Genomic DNA, 26,948 nt, shown 5'->3' on the forward strand with positions numbered 1-26,948 from the left:
TGGAGAAAACTTTTGAGAAAAATATCTGAAATTATTTTAATCAAATCAGTAGGAAATGTAATTAAATATAAAAAAGCAGGTGACAAAAATAATAAATGTACTATACAGTATCTTAACAAAACTTTATAGTGTGTAGAAATTATTATGCTAACATTTCCAGAATAAGTAAACATGACATAAATGTTACCATACATAGATAATCTGAAAAAATGTATAAATAGTTCCTTGATAATAGTTCTTACATTAAATGATACATTTTAATTCTTCCTTGACTATATATATATATGTATATATATATATATATATATATACACACACATACACACATATATGTTTAAGGAACCTTTTGTGCATGCAGATTTGACTGGAATTAAGCTAAATTGTGACCAATACACAAAATTTTAAAATTATTCTTATACTTTAGAAGATATTTATACAAATGCAACTTGAAATATAGATTATTCTTTTCAGATGATTACTTCTAAGTCCTTCATATGAAATGAATGACTAAAATTTAAAATGATCATACATGTGATCTAATATCGAATCACATTACTGATCCACTGAGGCCTGTTGAGTTGACATGTATTTCATAACTTCAGCCTTTCTTTTGGCATCTTGAAGACCTACACAGGATTTTTCAAATTTTATCATATCAAACACAAACTTTTCTTCACAATGTCTTTTATGTATTTCTTTAGCCCTTTGGAAAAATAAGAGAAATAATCAAATGATATATATTTATGTTACTAAAACCACAGCAAACATAATTATATGTCTACTACTCATAATTATATGTCTTTAAAGATAGGGTAAAAGTAAGCAGATCGGGAAAAGTCAGAGCTCATTTAAAGAACTTAAACTGTGAATCTACATAAACTATTGCGTAGATCCTCAAAAAGGCATGTGATAATGCCCAAGGAAATAAATATAAAGAATTAAGAATGACAATGATTAAAATACATTAAACTTATAAACTGTGATGAACAGAGATCCCTTTGCAAACTACTAAAAGATAATGCTTTTTTAAAAATAAAGATTACAGGGGCTGGGAAGGTGGCCCAGTGGTAGAGCGCTTGCCTTGCATGCATGAGGCCCTGGGTTCGATTCCTCAGCACCACATAAGCAAAAAGAAAAAAGCCGGAAGTGGCGCTGTGGCTCCAGTGGTAGAGCGCTAGCCTTGAGCTGAAGAGCTGAGGGACAGCGCCCAGGCCCGGAGTTCAGGCCCCACGACCGGACTCAAAAAAAAAAAAAATAAATAAATAAATAAAATAAAGATTACAGAGAATACAACTATTCTTTTGGAGTTTAAACCAGATTTAAACTTAAGTTCTATGATTTTAGACAAGATATTCAAGCTCTCTGCACATTTTTTTTTCAGTGTAGAGAAGAGAACAAATTCAACTTATAGGATGTAGTAGGAAGTTAATGAACTAGGCTTTGAAAATAATCCAGTTGACTAGGGCCTTAGTAGCATGTCAATGGCTTTGGGTGCAATCCTCAGCAGTAGACAAAATAAAATAAAAACAAATACAAAATAAAAATGTGAAGCAAATGAACCAATACACTTGAAATCCATTGAGAAAACACTGCCAGTTAATTTTCATTCAAGGAAATTTAATTACTACTATTATGAGTCCTGGAGCTCAAGAGAGCTTTAAAGTCTAGAGTTCATATCTGTATATGTAGTAAAGAAAAATCACTGAAAATCTACTTGTATTAAGGGTATATGCTCATTCTAAAATGTATATTGAAAAACCCTCCTAAAAATATAAACTGTAGATAAATTTAAATGTAATTGCCTAAAAAATGAAAAATGAGAAATACATATATATGTATATATACCTACACATACATGCCATTATCAAATAATTGGAAAATGAAATAAAAAATTCCACTTAGAATATGAATAGGATATCATACAATATTTATGTCTAAGTTTAATAAAGTGAATGCAAGGTCTGTACCTCCAAATTTAAAAATGTTATTGAAATAGGTCCTAAATTAATACAAGATCTTTTTACCATGTTCAAGAATTATACAACAAGATTACTAATCTCTCCCTTTTTCATAAAAAATATATATGTACTTATACATAAATATATAAAACAGATAAGAATATTTTAGTATGAATTCACATTTAAATTTATTTTAAATATATTTAATTTAGAATTTTTTGAATGCATTATATTTCCACGTTTCTAATTTATTAAAATATATTAAGCTTGAAATTTATTTGCAAAGGACCCAGCAGTAGCAAAACAGACTTGCAAAAAAGGAAAACAAAGCTAGAATCTTTTTCTCTCCTGTATAACAAATTTCCATAGTTTTAGCTCACAAGAACCTCCTATTATTTCATGGCTTTTATGATTTAGAAGTCAGCGCAGTGTGGTTCAGTTGGTTTTCTTGCTTAGGTTCCATATTATCTAGGGTTATGGATTTCCTTCAGGTTTTGGTGTCTTCTTCCAGGATTATTCTGGTTTTTGTAAGAATTTTGTTCTAATGCATTTTTGTGCTGCCTTTCTATTTTACAAATATGCAATGCCAAGTCAAATCCAATTCATACTTAGAATCTCTCTCTCTTGCTTCTGTACTTAAAGGCTAATGTAATTACATCCAACCCAGAATAATTTCTCTACTTTAATGTAGATTAATTAATATTCTTAATTCCATGTACAGAGACCAGACAACAGCAATGTCACAGGTATGGAAATCTACATTTCTGAGTATGAGAGCATTGTATTCATTTTTTTTGTGTACCATTATTCTAACATAAAGTTTGTATAACCTTAGAAAAGGGATGATTAGCTTTGAACATGAAAATGGGAAACTAATCTTAAAACAGTAAAAGAAAAAGTTAGGATGAATTCACAACGACTAAAATTCTTCAGATGTTGACATAGTAAGTTGAATAAATTCAATACTGAGGGTTTACCATTTCTTTGGGACAAAAAGACAAAGTGGGTTATTTAAAAAGAGAGACCAGAATGGTGCTTGGTTTGGAAGCTTTGCAGTTGTTTTGAAATTGCTCTTGTAGTTAATGAGTGAAAGAAGATACAACTGTGAGAGCAGATAAAATTGGAGGTCATAAGATTCACAGTGTTCTGAATCTGTAGGCCAGGCATCTTTCAAGTATTTCAACATGAATACAAGAAATGAAAGTAGATAATTTGATTATTTCAAAGTGGGAATTGATAGTGAAGCATTTTCAAGCATTGTCGGGATAATGAAAGGAAAAGACTCTTGAAACATTGCATGGAAAGAACTAAGAACATTCGAAGAACTGGAGTCCACAATGGATGTAACTTACAGGTACATAATTGAAGTTTTTCAGAAATGAATGTCATTTCATGTATTTGAAGTGTGTGGTGAAAGTAAAGCAAGAAAAGAGCTGAAAAAAATATTTTAGCCAAGACAAGAGCTGACAATTTTGTAGGTGAGACAATTCCAAGTGATAAGATCTTTATGTGTCTAGGCAATGAGTTAATGCATATTAAATATGTAATGATTGCTTGGAATTCAAACATATTCATGCTAGCTAATTGAAAGCATAACTCTTATCAATTTATAATTTATCATAATTATCACAAGGTTGGAGAAAAGTTTTATAAATCAGTAAATGGAAATCACAGGGAATATAAATGGAAATGTGAGAGGTCAGTTGGTAACCAAATAAGAACAAAAAGAAAATAACTGAATAGCTATCTTAATTTCTCAATCTTTTATACTTACTTAAAACACTACTATTTTGCCCAGAATGGTATCAACACTTTCTCATATTGTCAATATCTTGGAAAATACCATGATTATCTTTTATATGACATTTAGACTCAGACATCTCATATTCTGTTCAATTCATATTTTAATATTCCTGTGGATATTTTATCAATGTCCTAAGTGAAGAGTTTTCTGCTGCCCTACTCTGCTCTTTTGTTCTCTTCTTTCCACATGGTAGGATTAGAGAGCTGAATTTTCAGTAATGACTTCACTAATTACTGGACTTCATTAGAGTCACGAAGTAGACAGATTAATAAGGAATCATCAACATAAAATGTATCATAACCAAAAATTTTTTGAAGGATGTAGATAAGAGTTTATGTTTGAGTTAGTTTCTATTTATTAATATTTAATCTTTAAAACATGTAGAGTAAAACATCAATGCTGCAGTACCTTTTGAGACAGGCATATTACACATAACCAACACATTGCTTTAATCCTTTGCTTGCAAGGATAAAGCCTTTTCAGCAATTTATAAGAGAAGTCAACTCAGTTATGATATACTGGGAAGCCCATTTGACTATTTATCCTTTACAAATTAGTAATATGGCTAGATGCTCAAATAAGTGTGATAAAAACTAAGCTAATTAAATCTCTCCAATGTTCACTAGACTGTGCATAGACTGCATTCGATATATCAAACAGTTGATATTCATGGGCTTTCCTAAAATACAATTTTTAATAAAAGCAAATTATAAAAAATATTTGAAAAATAAGATATATTTGTATAAAGCATTCTAAGAAAAATATTTTAAATATCAGCAAAGGAAAAAGATTTTAAACATTTTTACATATATATTATATAAATAACACATAAACAGCTTAAAATATTAACAACAAGGAGAAGGCAAATGTATTTTTCAAAACTCTTATAACAAGCTATTTTATTTAAAATTTATAAGAACTTAAACACTATAAAAGTCTATATTCTTACATATGCCATATGTGTGTAATATACACATACATATATAAAGATATATACATATCTGTATATATATTCATAGCTTAGGTATTAAAAATATTTCTGGGATAAGGTTGTGGCTTTATAAGCTTTAAAATATCAATATATCAGGAAATACTATTGAAAAGCATGTGAACTAAGCATTATACTGGGCCCTAAAAAAGAAAATGGAACATATTATTTCATAAACACTTTACAATCTATTGTATGTGCTCTCATAAAAACTACTATAATTGAGATTTAAATAAAGTGTTATGGAATCACAGTAAAGAAGGAAAGGGACTAAATTTTAGCTGGGTGGAAATTAGAAGTAAAAATGCCATTTTTGTTGACTTCTATAGGATTAGAAAAGCCACAGTTATTCCTATGTACCAACTTGGGTAAAGACTGGAGAATAATTTAGCATATCTATAGCAAAGACTGTGCTTAGGTATGAGAAGATGACAGAAGGTACAATAGGAAATATAGTATCATATACTCTAGATAAAACACATTGCTTGAAATCCCATCCAGAGATTACATTTCTTTCTTTGAGGGATTGCAAACTATCAATGTACTTACTGGCAATGGCATGATGAGTGATTTGTTTTATTTATTTACAGATTTATTTATTTACAGGTTATTTATTTATTTACAGGTTAGCAAATGGGAAGGAGTTCAGAAAGGATGGAGAGCAGAGATGGATATGTCAATGGAAGGATAATATGAATTCTTAGAATCATAATGAATATTGGAATTAAAAAAGGAGAGGTAGAATTTTTAAAGGATTTATTTGAAACTCCTTTAATATAAGATGGATATGAAACATATTGGATATGCCACTGACAAAATTCAGTTGTGAAAGGGATATTTCTAGCGCTAATCAAGAGGAAATGACAATTTTACTTTTAACAATAACAACTATATGTGAGTAGGCTTTGTTAGTATGTTTGAGAGGTGGAGAATTGTTTTTTGTTCAGACTTTGGTAATGATACATTACTACACAATTATCCTCTTTGTCAGTTTCCAGTTTCCAATGTATAGTTTGCCATACTGTAAACAAAAACTCAACATTTCATGTGTAATATTTACATTGAAAAAACTTTTAAACTTTTGTTATACTTAAATTGTACTTACCTAAGTTCCTTCATTTGCTTAAGCAAATGCCTTTGATGTTTTTCTTCTTTATGTTGTTCCTGAGTAGAGTGGTATTTCTGTTTTAAGATTGCATCATTCTTCTTCATTCTATCTACTTTATCCATTCTTTTGGACATAAGAATGCGCTCATTACTTATGTTTTGGACCAGGATACGATCGTGAATCTTTATGGTTTTCTCTTTGAGAAACTGAAATCCTCTATATCTAGCTTTTTTAAGGCAATAGAGTCTGTCCTGATAACATTGCTCTAGGCATTTTTGAACTGTCTCATTGTCTCTTATGGATCGATTTTGTGTAGTATATCTTTTATTATTTAATTTTTCATGAATATTCATGTTACGTGTTCTTTGGGCAACTTGTGCCATGGCTGTTGCTGTTATTTTTTCTTTATGTTGCTCTTCCTTCTTTTGTGTGATGAAGTACTGATCTATATCATTAAATATTTGGAATTTTACACTAGTACTCTGTGTTATATTTTTCACTGAGAGTGGGTCTTTTTTAATTATTGGTTCTGAATGTGAGGTGGAAAATAGTTCAGCATATGTGGGAAAATAAGCTTGTCTTTCCTTTTTCAATAATGAAACATACTTCAATTCATCTGAAGTATATATGGGTAGTTTAAAGGTTGATAGCTGAAAACTGTCATCCAATCGTCCATTCTTAGTTCCACCTCCAAACTCCTTCTGACCTATATCATACAGCAAATAAACATGGAAGATCAAAGTTTATTTTCTGTCTTTTCATGATCTACTTTCTAAGTAACTCACAATGTATTTGGCCTTATTCAGCAGAAACACACACACATATATACACATACACATACACAAATACATACACTCCTAGTCTCATCCCCCACTGAGGAAAGAAGGATTGGAATGGATCTTTTTTTTCTGCCAGCCCTGGAACTTTCTCAGTTTACATTTTATATGTTTAAGATATATATCTTATATATACATATATGTATATTATATGTATATATTTTAATGTTTTAAACAATACTACATATAAGAAAGATAATAGTATTTCTCATTCTGTTTCTGGATAATTAATGTATATCTAATACCTTCCTGAGTCATCTATATCATCACAAAAAAGCAGGCTATCTGTCTTCCTTAAATCTGAATAGTAATTGAATGAGGAAAAAAAGATATTTTCTGTCTGCATATGTGTTAGACAGTTTGCTTTATGCGGTCCTTCATTGGCAGACACTTGGGTTCTTTCTATACCTTAGCTATTGTGAATAATGGAGCAATAAGTACGGTATAGCAGATTTCTCTATATGATACTGATTTATGTCCTTCAAGTTTATACCTAGACAAGGAATTATTTAGTCATATGATGATAATTTTTTAATCTTGTGGAACCGCCAGGTTGTTTCATTAAATTGCTGTACGAATTTACATTGCCATTGTGCTCCTGGGGCAGCACATACATAATTCACATTCCCACAAGACTTGTTTCCTTCAGATCCTAATCTACCCTTGTTGTCCCTAGTCGTCATAATAACCACCCTAACACATGCGAGTAATGTCTCATTATAGCTTTAATTTTTAACTATTTGGCAATTATTTATGTTTAATTTAATTTCATAAGCCTGTTGGCCATGCACACACTTCCTAGGGAAAAACTTTGATTCCGGTCCTTTGCTTACTTTTTGGTTCCATTACTTGATTTTCTACTAGAATTGTTATGAGTTCTTTATATATTTCACAACTCTATCTATCTATAATAGATAGATAGATAGATAGATAGATAGATAGATAGATAGATAGATAGATAGATAGATAGATAGATAGATAGATAGATAAGTATGGATACATATATACTTTGTTCTATATGTGTTTTACAAATAATTTATCCTATTCCTTATAATATTGTCTTTTAACTTGATTATTTCCTTTTCTATGTAGGTAATTTTTTGTTTGAAATACTCATTTGTTTATTTTGCTTTTGTTCCCTGTTTTTTTTAGTAACAAATAAAAAAATCCTGTTGGTAAGAGTGATGTCAAAGAGCTGTTCCTACATTCTCAGGAGTTTCATGGTTTCAAGACAATGTTTAAATCTCCAAACAATTTTTGATTGATCTTTATGCATCATTTGAATTAGGAGTCTTGTTTTTGTTTCTTTTTTGGGGGCTGGGAATATCCAGTTATCCCAATATCACTTTTCAAGAAGGCTGCTCTTCTCCAGTGTATATGTTATGGGAGGTACATTTTCATTAATTAATGTTATATAGGTGGTTTATTGATAGGTTCTCTGTTTTGTGCTATTGATTTCTTTCTTTCTTTCTTTTACCTTCATGGTGGGGGCAGTATTATGTTTTAAACTCAAGGCCTGTGCTTACTAGGAAGTGCTCTGCCTACTATTAAGCCACTCCATCACCCACTGGTTTTTTTCTGTTTTATGACCATAAAGTTAAAAAAAATGAATGAGGTACTTTTAGATAGACATTTTCTCAAAAACACTATGTATTTTATATGGAAGGTGGAAATACTGTAAGATATGTATATATAAGTCAAACAAGCAAGTTGAAAAGACAAATTAATTAAACATTTTAGGAACACATTTTTCCAAAGAGGGAAGATATCTCTTTGCAATGAGAACTACAAAACATTCATGAAAGTAATTTGAAATATAGTATATGATATAAACTTCTTTCTATATTGCATTAGACATTTTTTATAAATTCCCTTCTGACAACTTTATTTCCCCATGACTTTGTGCTTTGCCTATGGTTTAATCTTGTCAATAGCATCAACAATTTTATTAGATCCTGCTGAGAGCATTATGTTAAAATTGATTATTCTAGCAAGTTACAACATAAAAAATTTCAATACAATCATAAGTCTATACACATAGTACTTTTGTGTTAGTATTGCCAGTATATTATCATATTATATTTAAGAAAGATAATTACAAAAATAATGTATAAATGGTTGTAGATGTATGTAGGGAAAAATATATATATGTGTGTGTATATATATATATATATATATATATATATGAAAGCTTCTTTATGTACAAGAGTGGCACTGTATCCAATAAAAATAACTTTCAATAACAATAAATCTCAAGCTATTTTTATTTCTGACTTAAGTAATTGTCAATAAATATAAATCCAGTGAGATAGCCTAAAGGTCAACTGTCCATATACATATAAGGCAAGCACTGTTATCAGTAACATTACCTTGCATTGACATTATAGACATAAAATAATGCAAGCTGTCATGTCATGGTATAAGTAGAAAGGGAAAAAAGTGACACAACGTCAACTATGACTCAAGCTTACTTAACAAAATGTCCAAAAATACAATAATATATACTTTCCAAACATTGCTTTACACACTGCTATTGAAATAATTCTTTACCTAGCTTAGTGGGTCATATGAGAAAATGACTACATTTTATTTAATACCCATATAGTATTTTTTAAATTTCTGAGAAAATGGAATTTGCAGTTTGAAATGCAGGATTAGAGATAAAAATCACTTAGCTAGTGACTTAAACAGTTGTGTTCATCTATGAGGATCAGACATTAAAGTCACTTCTAACTACATAGAAAGAAGAGGTTAGGTTACAATTTCTTGATGAGAAACTGGGTACACACATAGGTGTTCTCAGAAACCCGTGACTAAATCTAAACGCTTACTAGACCAAAAGTCATCCTAACACTCACCTTAAAGATAATAAACAAATTGCAATTGTTAATCAAATAACATTACAAAAAATCTTATTATACAAAAGCTGTTTATAATGGTCTTACCAAAAGAACATAAATCTCTTTTTTTTTCTGGTAGGGACATTCAACTCCCTCAAGTAAAACAATGGAGTCATGAGTGAAAGTGATGAGAATGGTGATGAAATTTACACCGTTACTAATAAAAAAAAAAAAAGCAGAGAAGTCATCATCCAATCATAGAGACAGTAGTCCCAGTGTAGACACATCTTAACACACTCTCTGGCCCCCATACAAATATGCTCAGAAGATTTTCAGTTTCCTTGGGAGTGAACGGAAAACTTCATACATATAATAACAAAACATGAAACATTCCTTGACTCTTAATGTAGATTTAAAAATGCATTAAAATAATCTTTGGTCTCTTTGTCAGGGCCTAAAATCTGTAATATAACATTTATTTATTTATTTATTTATTTATTTATTTATTTTTATTGTGCCAATACCAGTAAACTCAGAGCTTCACACTTCTCCTTGGCTTTTCCCCTCAGAGTTGGCACTATTTGATTAACGCCATCTGTCAGCTCAACATTTATCTAAAAGCATAAAGTTAGGCTTTGTTTAATCAATGAACCACTTCTTCCTTACAGAATCTAGTAAACTTCTAAAGTACAAATCATGATGAGATACAGTTACTTGCTCCCTACTGTCACCCCACTTTCTTTTGTGGTTATATATTCAGTTAAAATATGTAGAGAAAAAAGACGCTGTGTAAATCCTCACTTTCAGCATTTGGAATGGCCAGACAAGTTGCCATGCTGTATTTCTAAATAAATCTCTTCAAAAGCTCCTCAGTAGATGAATGGATCAAGAAAATGTGATATATATATATATATATATATATATATATGTATGTATAAAAAAAATATATATATATATATATACACACATGGAATTCTATGCTTCCATCAGAAAGAATGACATAGCCATATTTGTTAGGAAATGGAAAAATTTGGAAAAAATAATATTAAGTGAAGTAAGCCAGACCCAAAGAAATATAGGTCCCTCATTTGCAATAATTAGTGTAAAAGCTAAAAAACTATGTACATGTGAGCATGTAAGATGATATTAAGTGAAATGAACCCCAAGATATGGACACAGAAGACTTTCTTTGTTGTTGTTATTTTTAATGTACTTGTAATTTTTTTGTTCCTTTGAATGTTCTTTCCCCTATTGCATATCCCCTGTTGTCATTGTATTTGATGTTGGTACCCTGCATCTTGTATATACATTTGTCTAATTTGTCAAGGGGAAGCAGAATAACAAAATGCTGAGACAAGGACACAGGATGACCCATTGTAACAATGATACTCACAAGACACTATGCTGGAAGTAAATTTTACAATTTGGAGGCAGGGTGGAGTGTGAAGGAGGTGGGAGAGGAAAGGGATAGTAGGAGAAAAACAAAGGAGGGGGTATAAATACTACACAAGAAATGTAGTCATTGCCTTACTTATATAACTGCAATCTCTCTGTATAGCATCTTTGCAAAAAAACAACAAAATAATTTTTTTAAAAAAGGAGAAAGCACTAAGCCAAAAAATATTTACAAAAAAATCATATCTAAAAGGTCCTAGTGATTCAATTTCCAACATGGAAATAAGTAGAAGTGTTAGAAGCCTCACAGAATTTTTAGAGGGCATATATAGTCAATTGTAAATTAGATAAGTAGGATTCTTAATTGCTAATTTTACTCCTGTTCGAGTTCATTTTTCTTACTTCTGCATTATTTATCTACTTCATTTCAGTTGTAATTCAGCCTGATGTTTTAATGATTCTTCTATTTTACCTTCTTTTTAGATAATATGCCTACTATATTAAAAAGTATGTGACAATTTATCCAGTCTTGGATCTCAATTCTCAATTTCAGTGTTTTATTAATGTAAAAGATAGCAATTTTCCCCTATGACAGCTACTTAAAATTACAAGATTTCAACAAAGAGCTAAATAACTGAGCTTCCTAAATCCATTTTGAGTCTTTCATTAATTTATCTGTCTATCCTTCTAACCTTTCATTCATAGTTTTAATAGCTTGTAAATCAATACTCACACATCACAAATAAGGAAGTTCTTATTCAAAATCATGTGCTTAGATTTTATCATAAATTTTGTTTTCATTTTGGTTTTAAAATACATTACTCATCCCTCTTTAATCAATATGTGTTCTAGTTAACATAGCAATTATATCAAACATACATGAAATATCAACACACAAATGTTAACATTTGCTGTATTTAAAGGAACTTTTCTGAGAGAGATGAGGTAGATTCTAAGAAGAGCATGTTAACATATTTTATGAAACTTTTATGATAGTTGGAAAAGACGGATATCAAACTCATAAACCAAGTATAAAATGGACTCCAGACACAACAACCAGGATTAAGTGGTAGGTTGCAAAGTTCTAGTAATTACATAGGATGGACAGCATATATTGTTCAAATAGACAAGAAAGAACAAGTCATAAAACTCATGAGAATTTGAATGCTCCAGGAAAGAGATGATACCACAAAGGCACAAAAACATTTTGATAATGTTAGAGGTAAAAGATAAGACACTCAGAAGACAATCAGCAAGAGGGTTTGGGTGTTAGATGGTTAGACAGTGTTCAGATTCTATGTAGCACTGCAGATCGCAGAAAGAAGGCAAAGCTGCGAAGTTATAAATGTGATTTTACCTTGAAGAGAACAGTTTTGAATTTTGCATGCAATAGTATAAGGCAGGAGAGGAATAATACATTACTAAAGAGGTTCAGACAAACAGGGAAGGCTAAAGGCTATGAAGTTGCAGAATAATAAGATGTGGGGTATGCTTTACAGATAGATATAGGACTTGCTCATTTATTAGACAGCATAAATAATCAGGATGAATGGTTGCATTTTGTTCAAGAAAATAGGTGGAGAGTGAGATTGTTTTGAAAAAATCAAGAGGAAAAGCATATTTGGTAAACTAGAACAAATGTTTATATTCATTTTTTCAGTATATAGTTTTGATATATAAACATATATACTAATATTTCACCAATCTGGTGTTATGTATTTATCCATAAATTAAAATTCATTAGTTCTGGACTATTTCAAAGTATTTTTTATTGTAAAGATACTGCACAGAGGGGTTACAGTTACATGAGTAAGGTAGTGAATACATTTCCTATTTCCTATCAAACCTTGTTACCCCTCCTTTATTTTTCCCCTACTATCCCTTCCCTCTCCACCTCCCCATCTCCTCCCTCCCCCATTCCTCAGAAGTTGTAAAGTTTGTTGTCAACATAGTGTTTTGTAAGTCTCATTGTTACAATGGGTCAACCTGTATCCTTGTTTCAGCATTTTGTTATTTCCCTTCCCCTCTGAAAATTAGAAAAATGTGTATACAAGATGCAGGGCACCAGAATCAAATACAGTGATAACAGGGGTTATACCATAGGGGGAAGAACATACAAAAGAAACACAAAAAATACATAGTACATTAAAAACAACAGCAACAATGAAAAAACCTCCTGTGTCCCTATCTTGGGATTCATTTCACTTAGCATCATCTTATATGGTCATATGTACATAGCTTTTGACCTTTTCTGCTTGTCTGGTAAGATTATCCTAGACGTTTACTAGTTATTGCAAATAGTTATATTAAGTGAAATATTTTGTTCTTAAAACAAGGTTAGAAAATTAATATTACTTGTTACCACTCACAGGAGAAACTGATACATCTCCATTCTTTTTATTAACTTCATAAGATAAATTTTGAGATGAAATTTCCATTTCACTACCTAAATGCTTTTCAAAATGAAGTTTTTTTTACATAAGGACAGCTCAATAATTTATTTTGAATAAAGTTTCATTATGAAAGAGAAATTTGTATAAGCTTATTACATTAGTACTATATGTAAACTTCTCTAAGAGGAAAAAACACTGGATAATATCATAGTCAGTTCATTTTTTCTCTTGTCTAACTCTTGTATGAATCTTTTAGATTCACAGCATCACAGAGGCTAGGCTAGTATTATTTGTGGTCAACAGAGCTTCCTTGACTCTTCTAAATGTAGATTTATTAACCATCTGTGAAGAGCCAAATGCTCTAAGCCTATTTAAAATCAGTGTGTGTAGGATCTGAATATTCACAAATGAGTGGAAATAAGTTGTGATTAGCAAACCTGACTGGAATCTTACCACAAGTGGCTGCCCTTTTATGGTCCAATGATTTTTAGGTAGTTTTGAGTACAAGTGAAGCAAACGCTATTAGGGTGGGAACAAAATATAAGATAGCACACAGTGGCATCAACTTCTCTATCAAGTTTTGCGTTTTCTATTTGTGAGTGTGTCTGTGTGTTTATGTAAAGATGATGTACAGAGGAGTTACAGTTACATGACTAACTTAATGAGTAGGTTTCTTGTCGAATATTGTTACCCATTCCTTTGTTGTTCTCCCACTATCCCTTTTTGCCCTCACTCCCCGACTCCAAAGTTGTAAAGTTCATTTCCAACATAGTGTCCTGTGAGTATCATTTTTACAATGGGTCATCCTGTGTCCTTCTTTCAGCATTTTGTTATTCCCTTTCCTTTCCCCAAATCAAATAAATGTATAGACAAGAAGGAAGGTATCAGTGATTGCCAGGAATAAACCAATGGAAAAGGAAAAATGAAATAAATTAAGAAGAAAGAATTAGATATGTACATTGGTGACAACAAGGTCAACACTCCCCCCCCCAAAAAAAAAGTCCTGTTGTTTCCATGTCTTGGAGTTCATTTCAATTAGCATCATTTTGTATGGTTATATATACATATGTATTGAGTTATTGTGATCCTCTACAAGGACTATCCTTGACATATACTAATTATTACAAATGAGGGAAACCATAGAGCCTATGTTTCTTTGGGTCTGGCTTACTTCACTTAATAAGATTTTTTCCAAGTCTTTCCATTTCCTTATGAAAGGGGCAATGCCATTCTTTCTGATAGAAGCATAAAATTCCATTGTGTATATATACCATGTAAAAATGCCATTGGAATTATAGACACACGTCTTATTCCTTAGGAACCACGTGAAAGGGTTTGGGATGGAATGCTCCGAGGCCCACTGCTCATCCACTCAAACTTTGGCATAAAGAGATTGCCTAAAAGACAGAACAAAGATAACAGCACAGAAAACATCCCACATGCTACATCTTGGGGTTATGATTGCAATGGGTTATAGATGCAGAGAAATTATCTCTCTCACTTTATTAATACTTTATTTTAAATCAGTCTTAATGAATTGATATAGCCTCTAGAACAATGGAACATGATTTTCTTCTGCTGTTTTAAGCAGTCACACTTGTGATACATTTTATAACAGTTACAGGAAACTAAAATGCCTTGTGAAACTTGGCTTTCATTTGTGAAAACATTATTAATTCATTACCTTATTTGTTATATAGTTGTTTTTTTAACTCAATTTCAATAGTGATTGCTAAGTATTTGCTCATTCTAACTAATTTGTTTGCAGTGTCTTTCATTATAATTCTTTTAATTTCTGTAAACTTTTTCATAAAGCTCTTATTTTATGATTTTAGTAATTTGATTCTTTCTCAAAAACATAAACATGCACACATACACTACATATGAACACACAATCTGCTCTAATTATCATTAGTCTGATTTTCATATATTTGTGAATATCCAAATTTCCTGTTATTAATTTCTAACTTAATTTCACTGTTATTAAAGAACATAATTTGTATGAAATCAACTTTAAAAAAGTTGATTGTTCATTTCACTCTCATCTATCCTGAAATACATTGTATTTACATTTGAGAAAAATGTGCACTTAACACTTAACTGTTGCTAAGTAGTTAGATGTGTCTGTTTCAAAATATTGGTAAACCTAGTTGTTTCTAATTTTGTGGCCCTAGCTGTTCTAGCCTTCATTGAAAGTGAAGTACGGAAGCCTTCAGTTATGATGGTCTTATTCTGTCTCATTGATTCCACAGCTTTTTTTCTGTCCCTCTGGACATTTGAGTGTACTTTTATACTTGTTTCTAGCAATATTTTAGTTTCAGATTTGACTGATATACTCATGATCCTCCCTAACAATTTCTGTTTTCATGTTAGCTTTCCCTATTTTTGTACTTTTAGTCTATGCAAAATGTTAAACCAAAATGTGTTTGCTTTTGCAAATATACAAGTTAATACTTTAAATCTTTAATTATTTAATTAAATCTTTAGTCAAAGTGAATGCTTTAATTCTTTAAATCAAGTCTGGCAATCTTTGCCTTTTTAGATTATTAGTTAATACTTAATTTCATTTTTGTATGGTTAGATTTAACCTGTCATTTTGGTTTTATAAACTATAATCCTTTCTTTCCTTTTCTTTCTTTCTTTCTTTTTTTTTTTTTTTTTTTTGCCATCTCAGGGGCTTTAATTCAGGGCCTAAGTTGTTCTTGAGTTTTTTTACTTAAGGCTAGGTCTCTACCACTTCCACTACAGCTCTGCTTCCAGCTTTTTTGTTCATGGTTAACAGTTTTGGAATTCCTTGCTCTGGATGGCTTCGAATTGCAATCAATTGATCTCAGTCATCCTCCTTAGTAGCATAGATTATAAGCATGAGCCACCACTACCCAATTCCTGTTTGCCTCTTGTCTCACTCCTTTTTTTTTTTTTTTTTTTTTTTGTCTGTTGTGGGGCTTGAACTCTGGGCTTGGGCACTGTCCCTGCGCTCTTCAGCTCAAGGCAAGCGTTCTACTGCTTGAGCCACAGAGCCACTTCCTATTTTTTCCTGGTGGTTTATTGGAGATAAGAGTCTCACGGACTTTTCTGCCCAGGCTGACTTTGAACCGCGATCCTCTGATCTCAGCCTCCTGAGTAGCTAGGATTACAGGCGTGAGCCACCGGCGCCCGGCTCCTTTTTTTACTTTCTTTGTTTTTCAGTACTGCATATTTTCATAGCACCATTTTCACTCCTTCAATGATTATGTTTGATATTTTCTCAGTGGTTATGGACATAAAAAATTGAAGTTAAAATTAACCTCATATTTTAATTTTAATTAATTCTAGTAATTATATTTTAAAATAGAAATTTTATGCAATTACAGTTTTTCATAGATATAACCCAATGTTAGAGTTTTTCTGTTATTGTACTAATTTCTGTTTGTGTGGGCAATATAAGTCATAACTTCTACCAAAGATAAGCCCCCAAATCTAAGTAGAGTAACACAGTGATATTTTATCTATTTTTTATCCAATAACCATTACCAATGTGAATCATGAGAACCTTGCATATTTGTTAATAACACTTATACACCAACATAGCAAAGCAGGAAAACAGTGATTCTCCTCATTCACTCTAAAGTGCTGAGTCTCACTTTTGCTCACAAATAGTACATAATGCTCACATGATCCCCACCTAACTACATGAAAAGCAAGCAATGGAATGAGGATATGGAAAATATGGTATTATTGCTTAGTATTGCAAAATAATTTCAAATATATGTAATTTAAATGTTAATATTCTTTGTCTTAGCTAGTAATAACATTAAAATTAAGGCAAGTTGAAAATATAGAAACAAAATATAGCTTTGTTTGCTTTCAATTTTAAATCTCATTGCAAAGATCTTTAGTTTTATACACACATATGCTCTAATTGTTTGTCTGAAGTAATTTAGTTGTTGCTGTTTTATATCCTAGACTAAAATTTGGTAATTCTAGCAAACAATATAGCAGAATAGAGAAAGAAATAAGCACTGTTAAAATTGCCTAAAGACAAGTGGGCTGAAATCAGCAAGATATGATAAATTGGATGAATTTGAAAGAAAAATGTTGGAGGCAGAAAGTGTAATGTGTTTCAATGGAAACCATAAAATCTCCTTTAGAGTCTTCATTTCAGACTCATAAGTGGATTTAGAGCAAGACAGACTATGTAATGGAGAAAAATAACTAAAAATTGCCTAGGTCTGATCACAGATACTTTGATATAATGACCCTCAAATCATTAGCCCTTTGACCTTTTATTCTGAATAGAAAATGTTCTGAGAAATGTCTTTTATGTAATAGTTGGCACTTTCTGTAAGAGACCTGAATTTACTTTTTCATAGATACATATGAAACATAAGTGGTGTTCTGAAATAACTATAGAAGTTTGGCTCATACTCCAGCACTATTTATCATAAAGGATTAAAAAAAGGTTAAGATAGCACACATTTTTAGGCTTCTAATTTCAGTCTGGAATGTCATATCTTTGCAGTATAAATCGGAATGTACCTAACTTCTAATACTAAAAAGATCATTGTTCTTAAAAGATAGAATAGATATCCATGAAATGTACTATTACTTTAAAATCTCTTACTTGCAGTGAAATATCACTTTTATTAACTTCCATTAGTTATACCAGGAAGGGGGATTTCATTGTTACATTTCCACAAATGTTTCTAATAGATTCCAATCAATCTTACCCCCTCTATCTAGTCCTCTTTTTTATCTGCTTCTCAAAACAATTCAACAGGTCTTATTATTCTATTTTCACTGTTGGAAAAAAATCTACTAGTAGCAAATTCAGCTTACTTCATCATCCTTGTTAGCTCAATTCCTTCCTGCTATTATACCAAACACAGTTTTTCTTTTTTTAAAATTTTTATTTATTTTTTAGTTTTTCTTTACCCTCCCTTCACTCCTTACTGATCAGCAATTCTCACTGAGATTCTTCATTCTGTTTCTAAATAATTATAATGGACATATCATTTTTCTAAAATTTGTGTAGGTAGTGTAAAAATTAGGAGTTATAGTATTAGCTTAAATTAAAGGAAATGTGTTATCATTTGTTATCAGCTAATTACTAAAACAGATAGTTGGTGTCCTATTTTAACCAACCTCTAAGATGTAACTTCTAATTCAGTTAGTTGATTTATTCAAGAATGCATTGAATAATATTTTATTTTTACTTATATTTACATGTCACAAGTAGGTATGAGGAGCTTTAGTTTTAATTCATATTCTTGCAGTAATTCCACTAAAAATGTAATATCCATTTACAATAATAAAATACTACAATGTTAGAGTTTTTCTTTTGTGCCATTTTGTTTTTAGACTTTGTATGCTTAGATCTTGTATAAAAGTATGCATACAGGTGAGTGCTGGTGATTCACTTATATAATCCTAAGTATTCAGGAGTCTGATCTGAAAATTGAGGTTTGAATGCAGGGTGAGGAGTAAACTATGAAAGATTCATTTCTCCAATTAAGCAACAAAAAGCTGGAAATGGAGACATGGTGCATGTGGTAAAAATATTGGCCATAAAAAAAGGCTGAACAGAACCAAGTGGGAGGATAAGACTGATTTCATGCAACAAGTAATAACTTAAATTTAGTGAAAAGTAAATCTATGTATAATAAATTACTCTACAAATTGCAAAATCTGTTTGATGTTGGAAGACAAAAGTTACAGTATCTGGGTTCTGAGCTACTCATTCTGTAAGAAGAAAAGGAAAGTAATTGTCAACTAGAGCTCCAGAAAGAACGTGCATAGATTATTTTCTAGGAGGAATTGATCTTATCTATTTAATACTTTTAGCAGGACAGTCCCTGGTTAAAGAATTGCTTATATTTAATAAATCCAATATTTAAGAGATATCATCTCTGAAAAATGTTATATAAGATAAACAACTCTGAAAATATAAAATAGAAATATTTCATAATATAAACAGTTGCTTCTCTGTATATTAAGCACATAAACCTCACCAGATACTTTGTTTTTCTGGACAACAGTGAATGTACTTCAAAGGAAGAAACCAGCAGAGCCAAGTCCTCTACTTCTTTAGTCTCTTACTATGCATTTGATAGTGTTCATAAAACTTGGTATTAAGGTAAGATTTCTAATTTCTGTTTCTATTTTGATAATTCAATGAGGTTAAATTGGCCTATAGAAAAGAGATAATCAGTAACATAAATATTATGGATGATATGAGTCAGAAGATGGATAATATAATTATATATTATTTTCCTTAAACATCAACAGAATATATATTAACATTATGCATGGTTTGCTCATCTATATCATATTCATCCACAAAAATACCAGTATTCAAGTATAATGTTTTAAAGTTGGAATTATGGTAACATATGATATAAATATCACCCAGATGAATTTAACTCTGTTATAACCATTGAGCACCTTGTACTTTTTAGGTCAATTTTATACAATGCCTACTGTCTAGGAGTTGTTCAAGATCTGGAGATTTAGAATCAAACAAGATCTGTAACTGGTGTTATGCAAAATGTTACTCGAGGTTAATTTTGAGGGATATTATGTGATCCTGTTTATCAAATAATTCGGTTTATTTGGCAGGACTTCAAAGGCCCATGGAACCTTTAAAAATCTAAATAATGATGCTAAGTAAAATGAACCCCAAGATAGGGACACAAGAGGTTTTCTCTTTCTTGCTGTTGTTTTAAATGTATTTATAATGAACTATGTGAATTTTTGTTTCTTTTATATGTTCTTCCCCGATGTTAAAACTCCTATTGTCACTGTATTTAATTCCAGTGCCCTGCTTCTTGTTTATACATTTTTCTAATTTGGGGAGGGGAAGGGAAATAACAAAATGCTGAAATAAGGATACAGGTTGACCCATTGTAACAATGAAATGTACAAGACACTATGTTGATAACGAATACAACTTTGGGGTAGGGAGGGAGGAGTTGGGGAGGCAGGGAGGAAAAGGATGGTAGGGAAAAAACAAAGGAGGAGGTAACAATGATTGATAGGAAATGTCTTAATTAGCTTACTCATGTAACTGTAACCCCTCTGATACAGTATCATTACAATAAAAATATATACTAAAAAATCTAAGTAAAATTGGTTGTGTTTACCTGCACAATTTTAGAAATCAGGAGAGGTTTGTGTTTTTTATCATACTTGGAATTTTTTTTTTAGATTTACATTTGTGAACAAGGAAGGAAATCTGAAGACTTGGTGCTTCAAGAGGAAAAGTGTCTAGAGAACAGGTACTATGCGGGAAGCTCCATACCATGAGGCCATAATTGCTCACATCCATCATCTGATAAATGCTCTTCTCTCACCTACTTGGAACTAGCTGCCTATTTTCAGATTATTCCATTTTGGAAAGTGTTGGCTCATAGCCATGCACTCAAATTCTGTTTACCTTATAAGAGAACAATAGTTGCCAGACCAACAATATCTACTAGACTGTTTCTCTGTTTTACTCTTTCTAATTAGTTTACTTCATGGTTATTTATAGAGGTGATATACAGAGAGATTAAATGACATATTTAGCCATCTGCATATTGTAAGCAATTCTTTGGGGGGGGTCCGGTCATGGGGTCTGAACTCTGGGCCTGGGTGCTGTCCCTCAGCTCTTCAGCTCAAGGCTAGCGCTCTACAACTTGAGCCACAGCGCCACTTCTGGCTTTTTTCTTTTTGCTTATGTGGTGCTGAGGAATCGAACCCAGGGCTTCAAGCATGCAAGGCAAGCGAACTACCACTGAGCCACCTTCCCAGCCCCCCATCTGCATATTGTAAGCTTAATGGTATCCAAGGTTAATTTGGGCTACAAAAGTTATATTACACAAATATTCTTATTCTAGTGTTCTTTTATATTTTGCATATAATCAATTTAAAAATTATAAATACAGTAAAAAACAAGAAAATGCTTTTGAATCATAATTTAGGATTTTATCATTCAAAAGATCAATTTGTTTCTGGTTCTTGCAATTAATATGCCTATAGATTCTAGAACTCCATAAAATAGAACTTCATAAATATTGGCAAGATTTTTAAAATTAGTGCTTCCAACCCGATGCTGTGCCTCACACTTACAATCCTAGTTACTCAGGAGTCAGAAATCTGAGGATTGCAGTTCAAAGCCAGCTTTGATAGAAAAGTCTCGGTGAGACTCATCTCCAATAAACTACTTAAAAAAAAAAGCCAGAAGTGGCACTGTGGTTCAAGTTAGGGCTCTAACCTTGAGCACAAAGAAGCTCAGGGACAGCTCCCAGGCACTGAGTTCAAGCCCCATGACTGGAGAAAAAAAAATTAATGCTTCCATTCACACTTAACCTTCTCCAAAATGTTTCCTATCTTTTTCATTATTGAATTTGCTCTTATAAAGGTCACCATTGGCTTTCACATTCCAGCTTCAATAAATACTATCTTCTTTTCATATTTCAAAACTGTATAACTGGTATTTGACATAGACAAAAATTAAATTACTTTAATCAAAACACTTTTTAAAGGCAGATTACATTATAAATAATAAAATTAAAAAGAAAATGTTCTCCTTTCCTTAGACTTACCTGACTAGCTGGCAATATAGTATGGCTATTGGCAAATTCACCATATATATTATTAAAGAGTTGAAGATTGTAATATGACTTTCAAATTAAAAATATGATTAATTTAATGTTTCATATATTTCTGGAAATATGGATAAAGTTGAAGCCATACATAACAAAATTTTCTGGTTAGTAAAAGCCTTGCTAACATCAGTTTCCTCTAATTCCTGACTTTTGCCTCAATTAGAATTTTTGATATTCATAAGACAATCTCAACTTACATATCTACAAAATACTGCATAAGCTCTACACTTATTATCTCATTTCAAAATATAGTTCATCAAATATTGTACTTACAGCTCAAAATCAATATGGCCATGTTAACTTGAAACCCCCTTGTAGAACTATTTGAAGATTATTTATAAAATACAAAGAAACAAAATCAACACAACCAATCTTTCTAATTTATCTCATATAAATTAAAATGTATGTTACTAACCTTTTTGAACAAAATATCTTGACTGTTTTAATTTCTTGTCAATATCTTTTTGTTTTAATTCATATAAAAGAGGAAAAATATGTTTTCTCTGTTCACTATAGTATTTTAAATCAATAGAAGAATCAATACTCTGTGAAAATAAAAGCAATGATACAATTTCATGTGTTTTAGACTTCTCAAAAACTTTTCACATACTTGATACAGAATTATGATATATTTTAATTTTAAAACTCCCTAAAATAAAAACTATTAATTATATACCTTGGAAAATTCTCCAGAAGTGATGGAAGGAAACTGTTGACTTGTAGGTTGGTGTTATAAGAGACACAAGGTGGTGTTTACCAAAAGTCTGAAGGTATGTTTAGTATAAAGAAAGAGAAATACTGTTTCACAAGCACTAACAGGTTATAACACAGACAGAACAAAAGAAGGACCATAGTGTAAGAGAAAAGGGAAGCAGAAATGGAACCAGAATAGTTATAAGTCTATGGAGTATAAATGGGTCAGGTTTATGTGGGAGAAAAAACAAGTACAATATTGAAGTGGAGCTTCATGTGGAATAGGGGCAATGTCAAATGTCTGTATAATGTCTGTATCAGTGATGTTTCAATTATTCTGTTATTTCCTTTTTATTTCACAGTTCATCCAAGACCATCAGAAGTGTTTCCATGTCATCGGGGACTCAGGATCATCATCTCTATCCATAAGGCTTCTATATTAAAGAATTTATCATGAGTAAAGACAACTTCTATAGCTTCAAATATCATGTTTACACTTCAATTAGGACGATGGAAGAAAGAAAGAAAATCACAAAGAGGACATGTCATGTCTTAAGGAGGCTGCCTAGAAGATCTTTTAACTTCTGCTAAGATCTCTTTGGCCATCCATAGTTATTTAAGTAACTCCTTAGTTACTGAAAGGAGTGGTGACTCTTTGTTGTTGTTGTTTTAAATAATACATGTGGTTACGTTGTTTTTAAACTTAATTTTATTGTCAAGGTTATGTACAAAATTACACAATAAGGTAATAAGTAAATTTCTCCTTGAACCCCCCCCTCTCGATTTTTCTCCCATTTTCTCTCCTCCCAGCACCTCCTCAAGTTGTAAAGTTCATTTCCAACATAGTGTCTTGTGAGTATCTCTGTTGCATTGGTTCACCATTTTGTCCTTTGTTTCCCTTTCCTTCTCCAAGTCAGATAAATATATATACAAGACACAGGTACCAAAATAAAAATATGACAATAGGGAATAAACCAAAGGAAAAAATGAAAAAAGAAAGAATATCACTCAGTACATTAGGAACAATTGCAACAAAGTAAAACCTATTTTTTTCCATACCTTGGAGTTCATTTCAATTAGTATCATTTTATATGCTCCAATGTACATAGCTATTGAGCTTTTGTGATCCTCTGCTAGGACTATTCTAGACATACTCATTATCAGAAATGAGGGAAACTCTGGAGCTTTGGGTCTGGCTACTTCACTTAATATGATTTTTCCAAGTCTTCCCATTTCTTTCAATTGGGTAATGTCATTCTTTCTCATAGAAGCATACTATATGAATGGGCACATGACTTACTCGTTTTCTTTATAGTTATAAGAAAGACATATGTACATGTGTTCTAGTTCCCTATATTTGCAAGTTTTTTTCCAAAGCCCTATATCACATGATGCAAATATATTTAATACCTAAATTTTCTAATTTTTAGATTCTAATATGATATCCCCAACTTAGTGATGAAAAACCATTTGTCTCTAACAGTGGTATGATGTTTTTGTCTTATAGTGGTATGATGTTTTACTGTTCAGTAGAAGCACTATTTTTTTTGTTCCTGGAATGAATCTAATTTTATTCTTCAGTGAAAAAAGAAATTCTTTCATTCACCAACTCATGTAAGTAAATTCTTTTCAACTTTATTTGACAAAAATCACCATTTGTCTTAGAAATATAAATAAGCTGGGTGTTTTTAGTTCATATATTCTCTTTATTTAGAATTTTTAAAAGATTATCAAGAATAGTTCATCATTTCAAAGAATATTAACAAAATATGACATCATTTTAAGTACTGATGCTTTTATTTTCACTTAAATCCATTCCTGTTGAATAAATGTGGCAGGGTATATTAAATCCGCAACAGTTAACTACAGATGCCTTTTCAAACTCAAATTCTTCTATAAATCCTACACATTGAAGTACCATGCTCTTACCCCTTCCTTCTATAAAGACTGATCTATTTTGATCATTTCTTTCCTTCCAAACAATGCCATTCATTTCATTCTAAAAATTACCTCAAATTCCAGGTAAGTCACAGAAATGTACTGTTTTTTTCCTTCTATGTATCCTACCCATGAGAATACATTCTCAGTAATCTTGTTTCTACTAGTACTTTCTCCTTTACATTCCCCTCAAAAGAATAAGGAAACAAAAATGTATGTCTTTCAAATCTTAGACATCTAATCTACATTATGAATATTAATTTATAGAGTAGTAGTGAAATTTCAAAGGCCAGATATTAAATGGGTAGCAGTAAATTCTTTCCTGAGATGTCTTTTCTTTAGCTCTCTCATTCATTCTTCTAAATGCTTTCACATGTCATTGTTCATCATCATTTAAAATAAGCTTTTTCTTTGGTCTTATAAAAGAAAAATCCATAACAAAAGATTCATATGTGATAGTGGAATAAATCTTTAGAAAAATGATAAGATGGTCTAAATAAACTGAGGTTTTCACAACCCATCAAGGTTAGGAAAAAGGCTTTACTACTATGTAGAATTCAAGAAGTGAAAGATAATGAGTTCACTTTTTGATTGATCTTTGAACTCATATAAAAAGGAAAGTTGCTATATTACTGGGAATAATTTAATAAGGACCCTGCTTTCAACACAAATTATGTTTTGTTATCTATACCACCTTAATCCTAATATTGATGATCAATAATTTTAAAAAAGTATTTTAAGGATCCTTGGCAGTACTTGACTAAAAAGCATTTCAAGTTTACAGCAAGCTAATTGCATCAGATACAATTTCATTTTTAACAGGGTCGAAATATTATTAGCTTCAATAGCAAGTGAATAATAAACCTGCATTCAGATGTTTTATAATTGTTTCATTACTTATATAATGACAACATGATAAGGGAGAGGATGGAAAGGCTTAGTGACCACATGTAAAACAGTAAGGATTATTAAAAGGATGCCATCTTGAGTTGAAATTTCTAATGTCATGACTAATAGACTTTTCTTAGCCTAATTTTGATCAATATTCATACTCATGATTTGAGTTATGCTATTAAAGAAACGTTTTATTTTTTTTGACCAGAAAACCTTTCCTTCTTTTTTTTAAATTTTATTTTATTTTATTTGTGAACATACTGTACAGAGGAGTTACAATTACATGGGCAGGATAATGCGTACATTTCTTACCAAGCATTGCAGCCTCCTCCTTTGTTTACCCTTCACATCCCTTCCCAGCCTCCCCCCTCCCCCCCATCCCAATCCTTCTCGTTCTCCCCCTCCCCCCCACCGACGTTGTAAAGCTAGTTTTGGACATGACAACTTGTACATACAAAGCAACAAAGAGATAATCTTATAAATGCGTTAGAAACACATGCATGAAAGAAAAAAAACATTAAAATACACATCTAAGGGTTCATTTTCCTGACATCACATTATCTGTCCTTTTCCGCTTGACTCATACATATACTAGATATTACAAATAAGGGAAACCATGGGACCTATGTTTCTTTGGGCCTGGCTTACTTCACTTAATATAATTTTTTCCAAGTTTTTCCATTTCCTAACAAATGGGGCAATGTCATTCTTTTTGATAGAGGCATAGAATTCCATTGTGTGTATATATACCACATTTTCTTGTTCCATTCATCTAGTGAGGGGCATCTGGGTTGGTTCCATATCTTAGCTATGGTAAATAATGCTGCAATAAACATAGTTGTGCTGGTAGCTTTAGTGTGGTCTTGTTTGTAAACATTTGGGTAAATGCCCAAAAGTGGGATTGCTGGGTCATAGGGGAGTTCTATGTGAAGTCTTTTGAGGAACCTCCATACTGCTTTCCAAAGTGGTTGAACAAGTTTACATTCCCACCAACAATGAAGTAAAGTTCCTTTTTGTCCACATCCCCTCCAGCATCTGTTGTTGTTAGAGTTATTGATTTTTGCCGTTCTAACTGGCGTGAGGTGATATCTCAATGTTGTTTTGATTTGCATTTCTTTTATGGCTAGGGATGTTGAACATTTCTTCATGTGTCTATTGGCCATCCTTCTTTCTTCTTCAGAGAAGTTTCTCTTTAAGTCTTTCGCCCACTTATTTATTGGGCAGTTGTAAGAAACGTTTTATTTAGGAAATGGAAACACTTGGAAAAAAAATCATATTAAGTAAAGTAAGCCAGACCCAAAGAAATATAGGTCCCATGGTTTCCCTCACCTACAGTAATTAGTATACCTTTAGGATAATTTTATCAGATAAGCAGAAAAGCTCAAAAGCTATGTATATATGACCAAATAAGATGATGCTAAGTGAAATGAACCCCAATATATAGACACAAGAGATCTTTTTTTGTTGCTGTTTT

At 31.5% G+C, this 26,948-nt stretch overlaps 1 protein-coding gene across 1 annotated transcript in view; it reads right to left on the reverse strand.

The window, feature by feature from the left end:
• Positions 1 to 230: 230 nt before the first annotated feature.
• Lrriq3 (leucine rich repeats and IQ motif containing 3) overlaps positions 231 to 26,948 on the reverse strand; it is an 89,872-nt gene continuing 63,154 nt past the window's right edge. Inside the window, exons 6-8 of the mRNA XM_070007287.1 lie at positions 22,365 to 22,494; positions 5,856 to 6,564; positions 231 to 703 (exon numbers count right to left, since the gene is read on the reverse strand). Of these exons, the coding sequence (XP_069863388.1) occupies positions 553 to 703; positions 5,856 to 6,564; positions 22,365 to 22,494 (990 nt within the window). The 3' untranslated portion in view covers positions 231 to 552. The remainder of the gene's footprint in view (positions 704 to 5,855; positions 6,565 to 22,364; positions 22,495 to 26,948) is intronic.

The sequence above is a fragment of the Dipodomys merriami genome, unplaced genomic scaffold (genome assembly GCF_024711535.1).
Source record: "Dipodomys merriami isolate MVZ:Mamm:240054 unplaced genomic scaffold, mDipMer1.0.p SCAF_7, whole genome shotgun sequence".
In the NCBI taxonomy this organism is placed as follows: Eukaryota; Metazoa; Chordata; class Mammalia; order Rodentia; family Heteromyidae; genus Dipodomys; species Dipodomys merriami.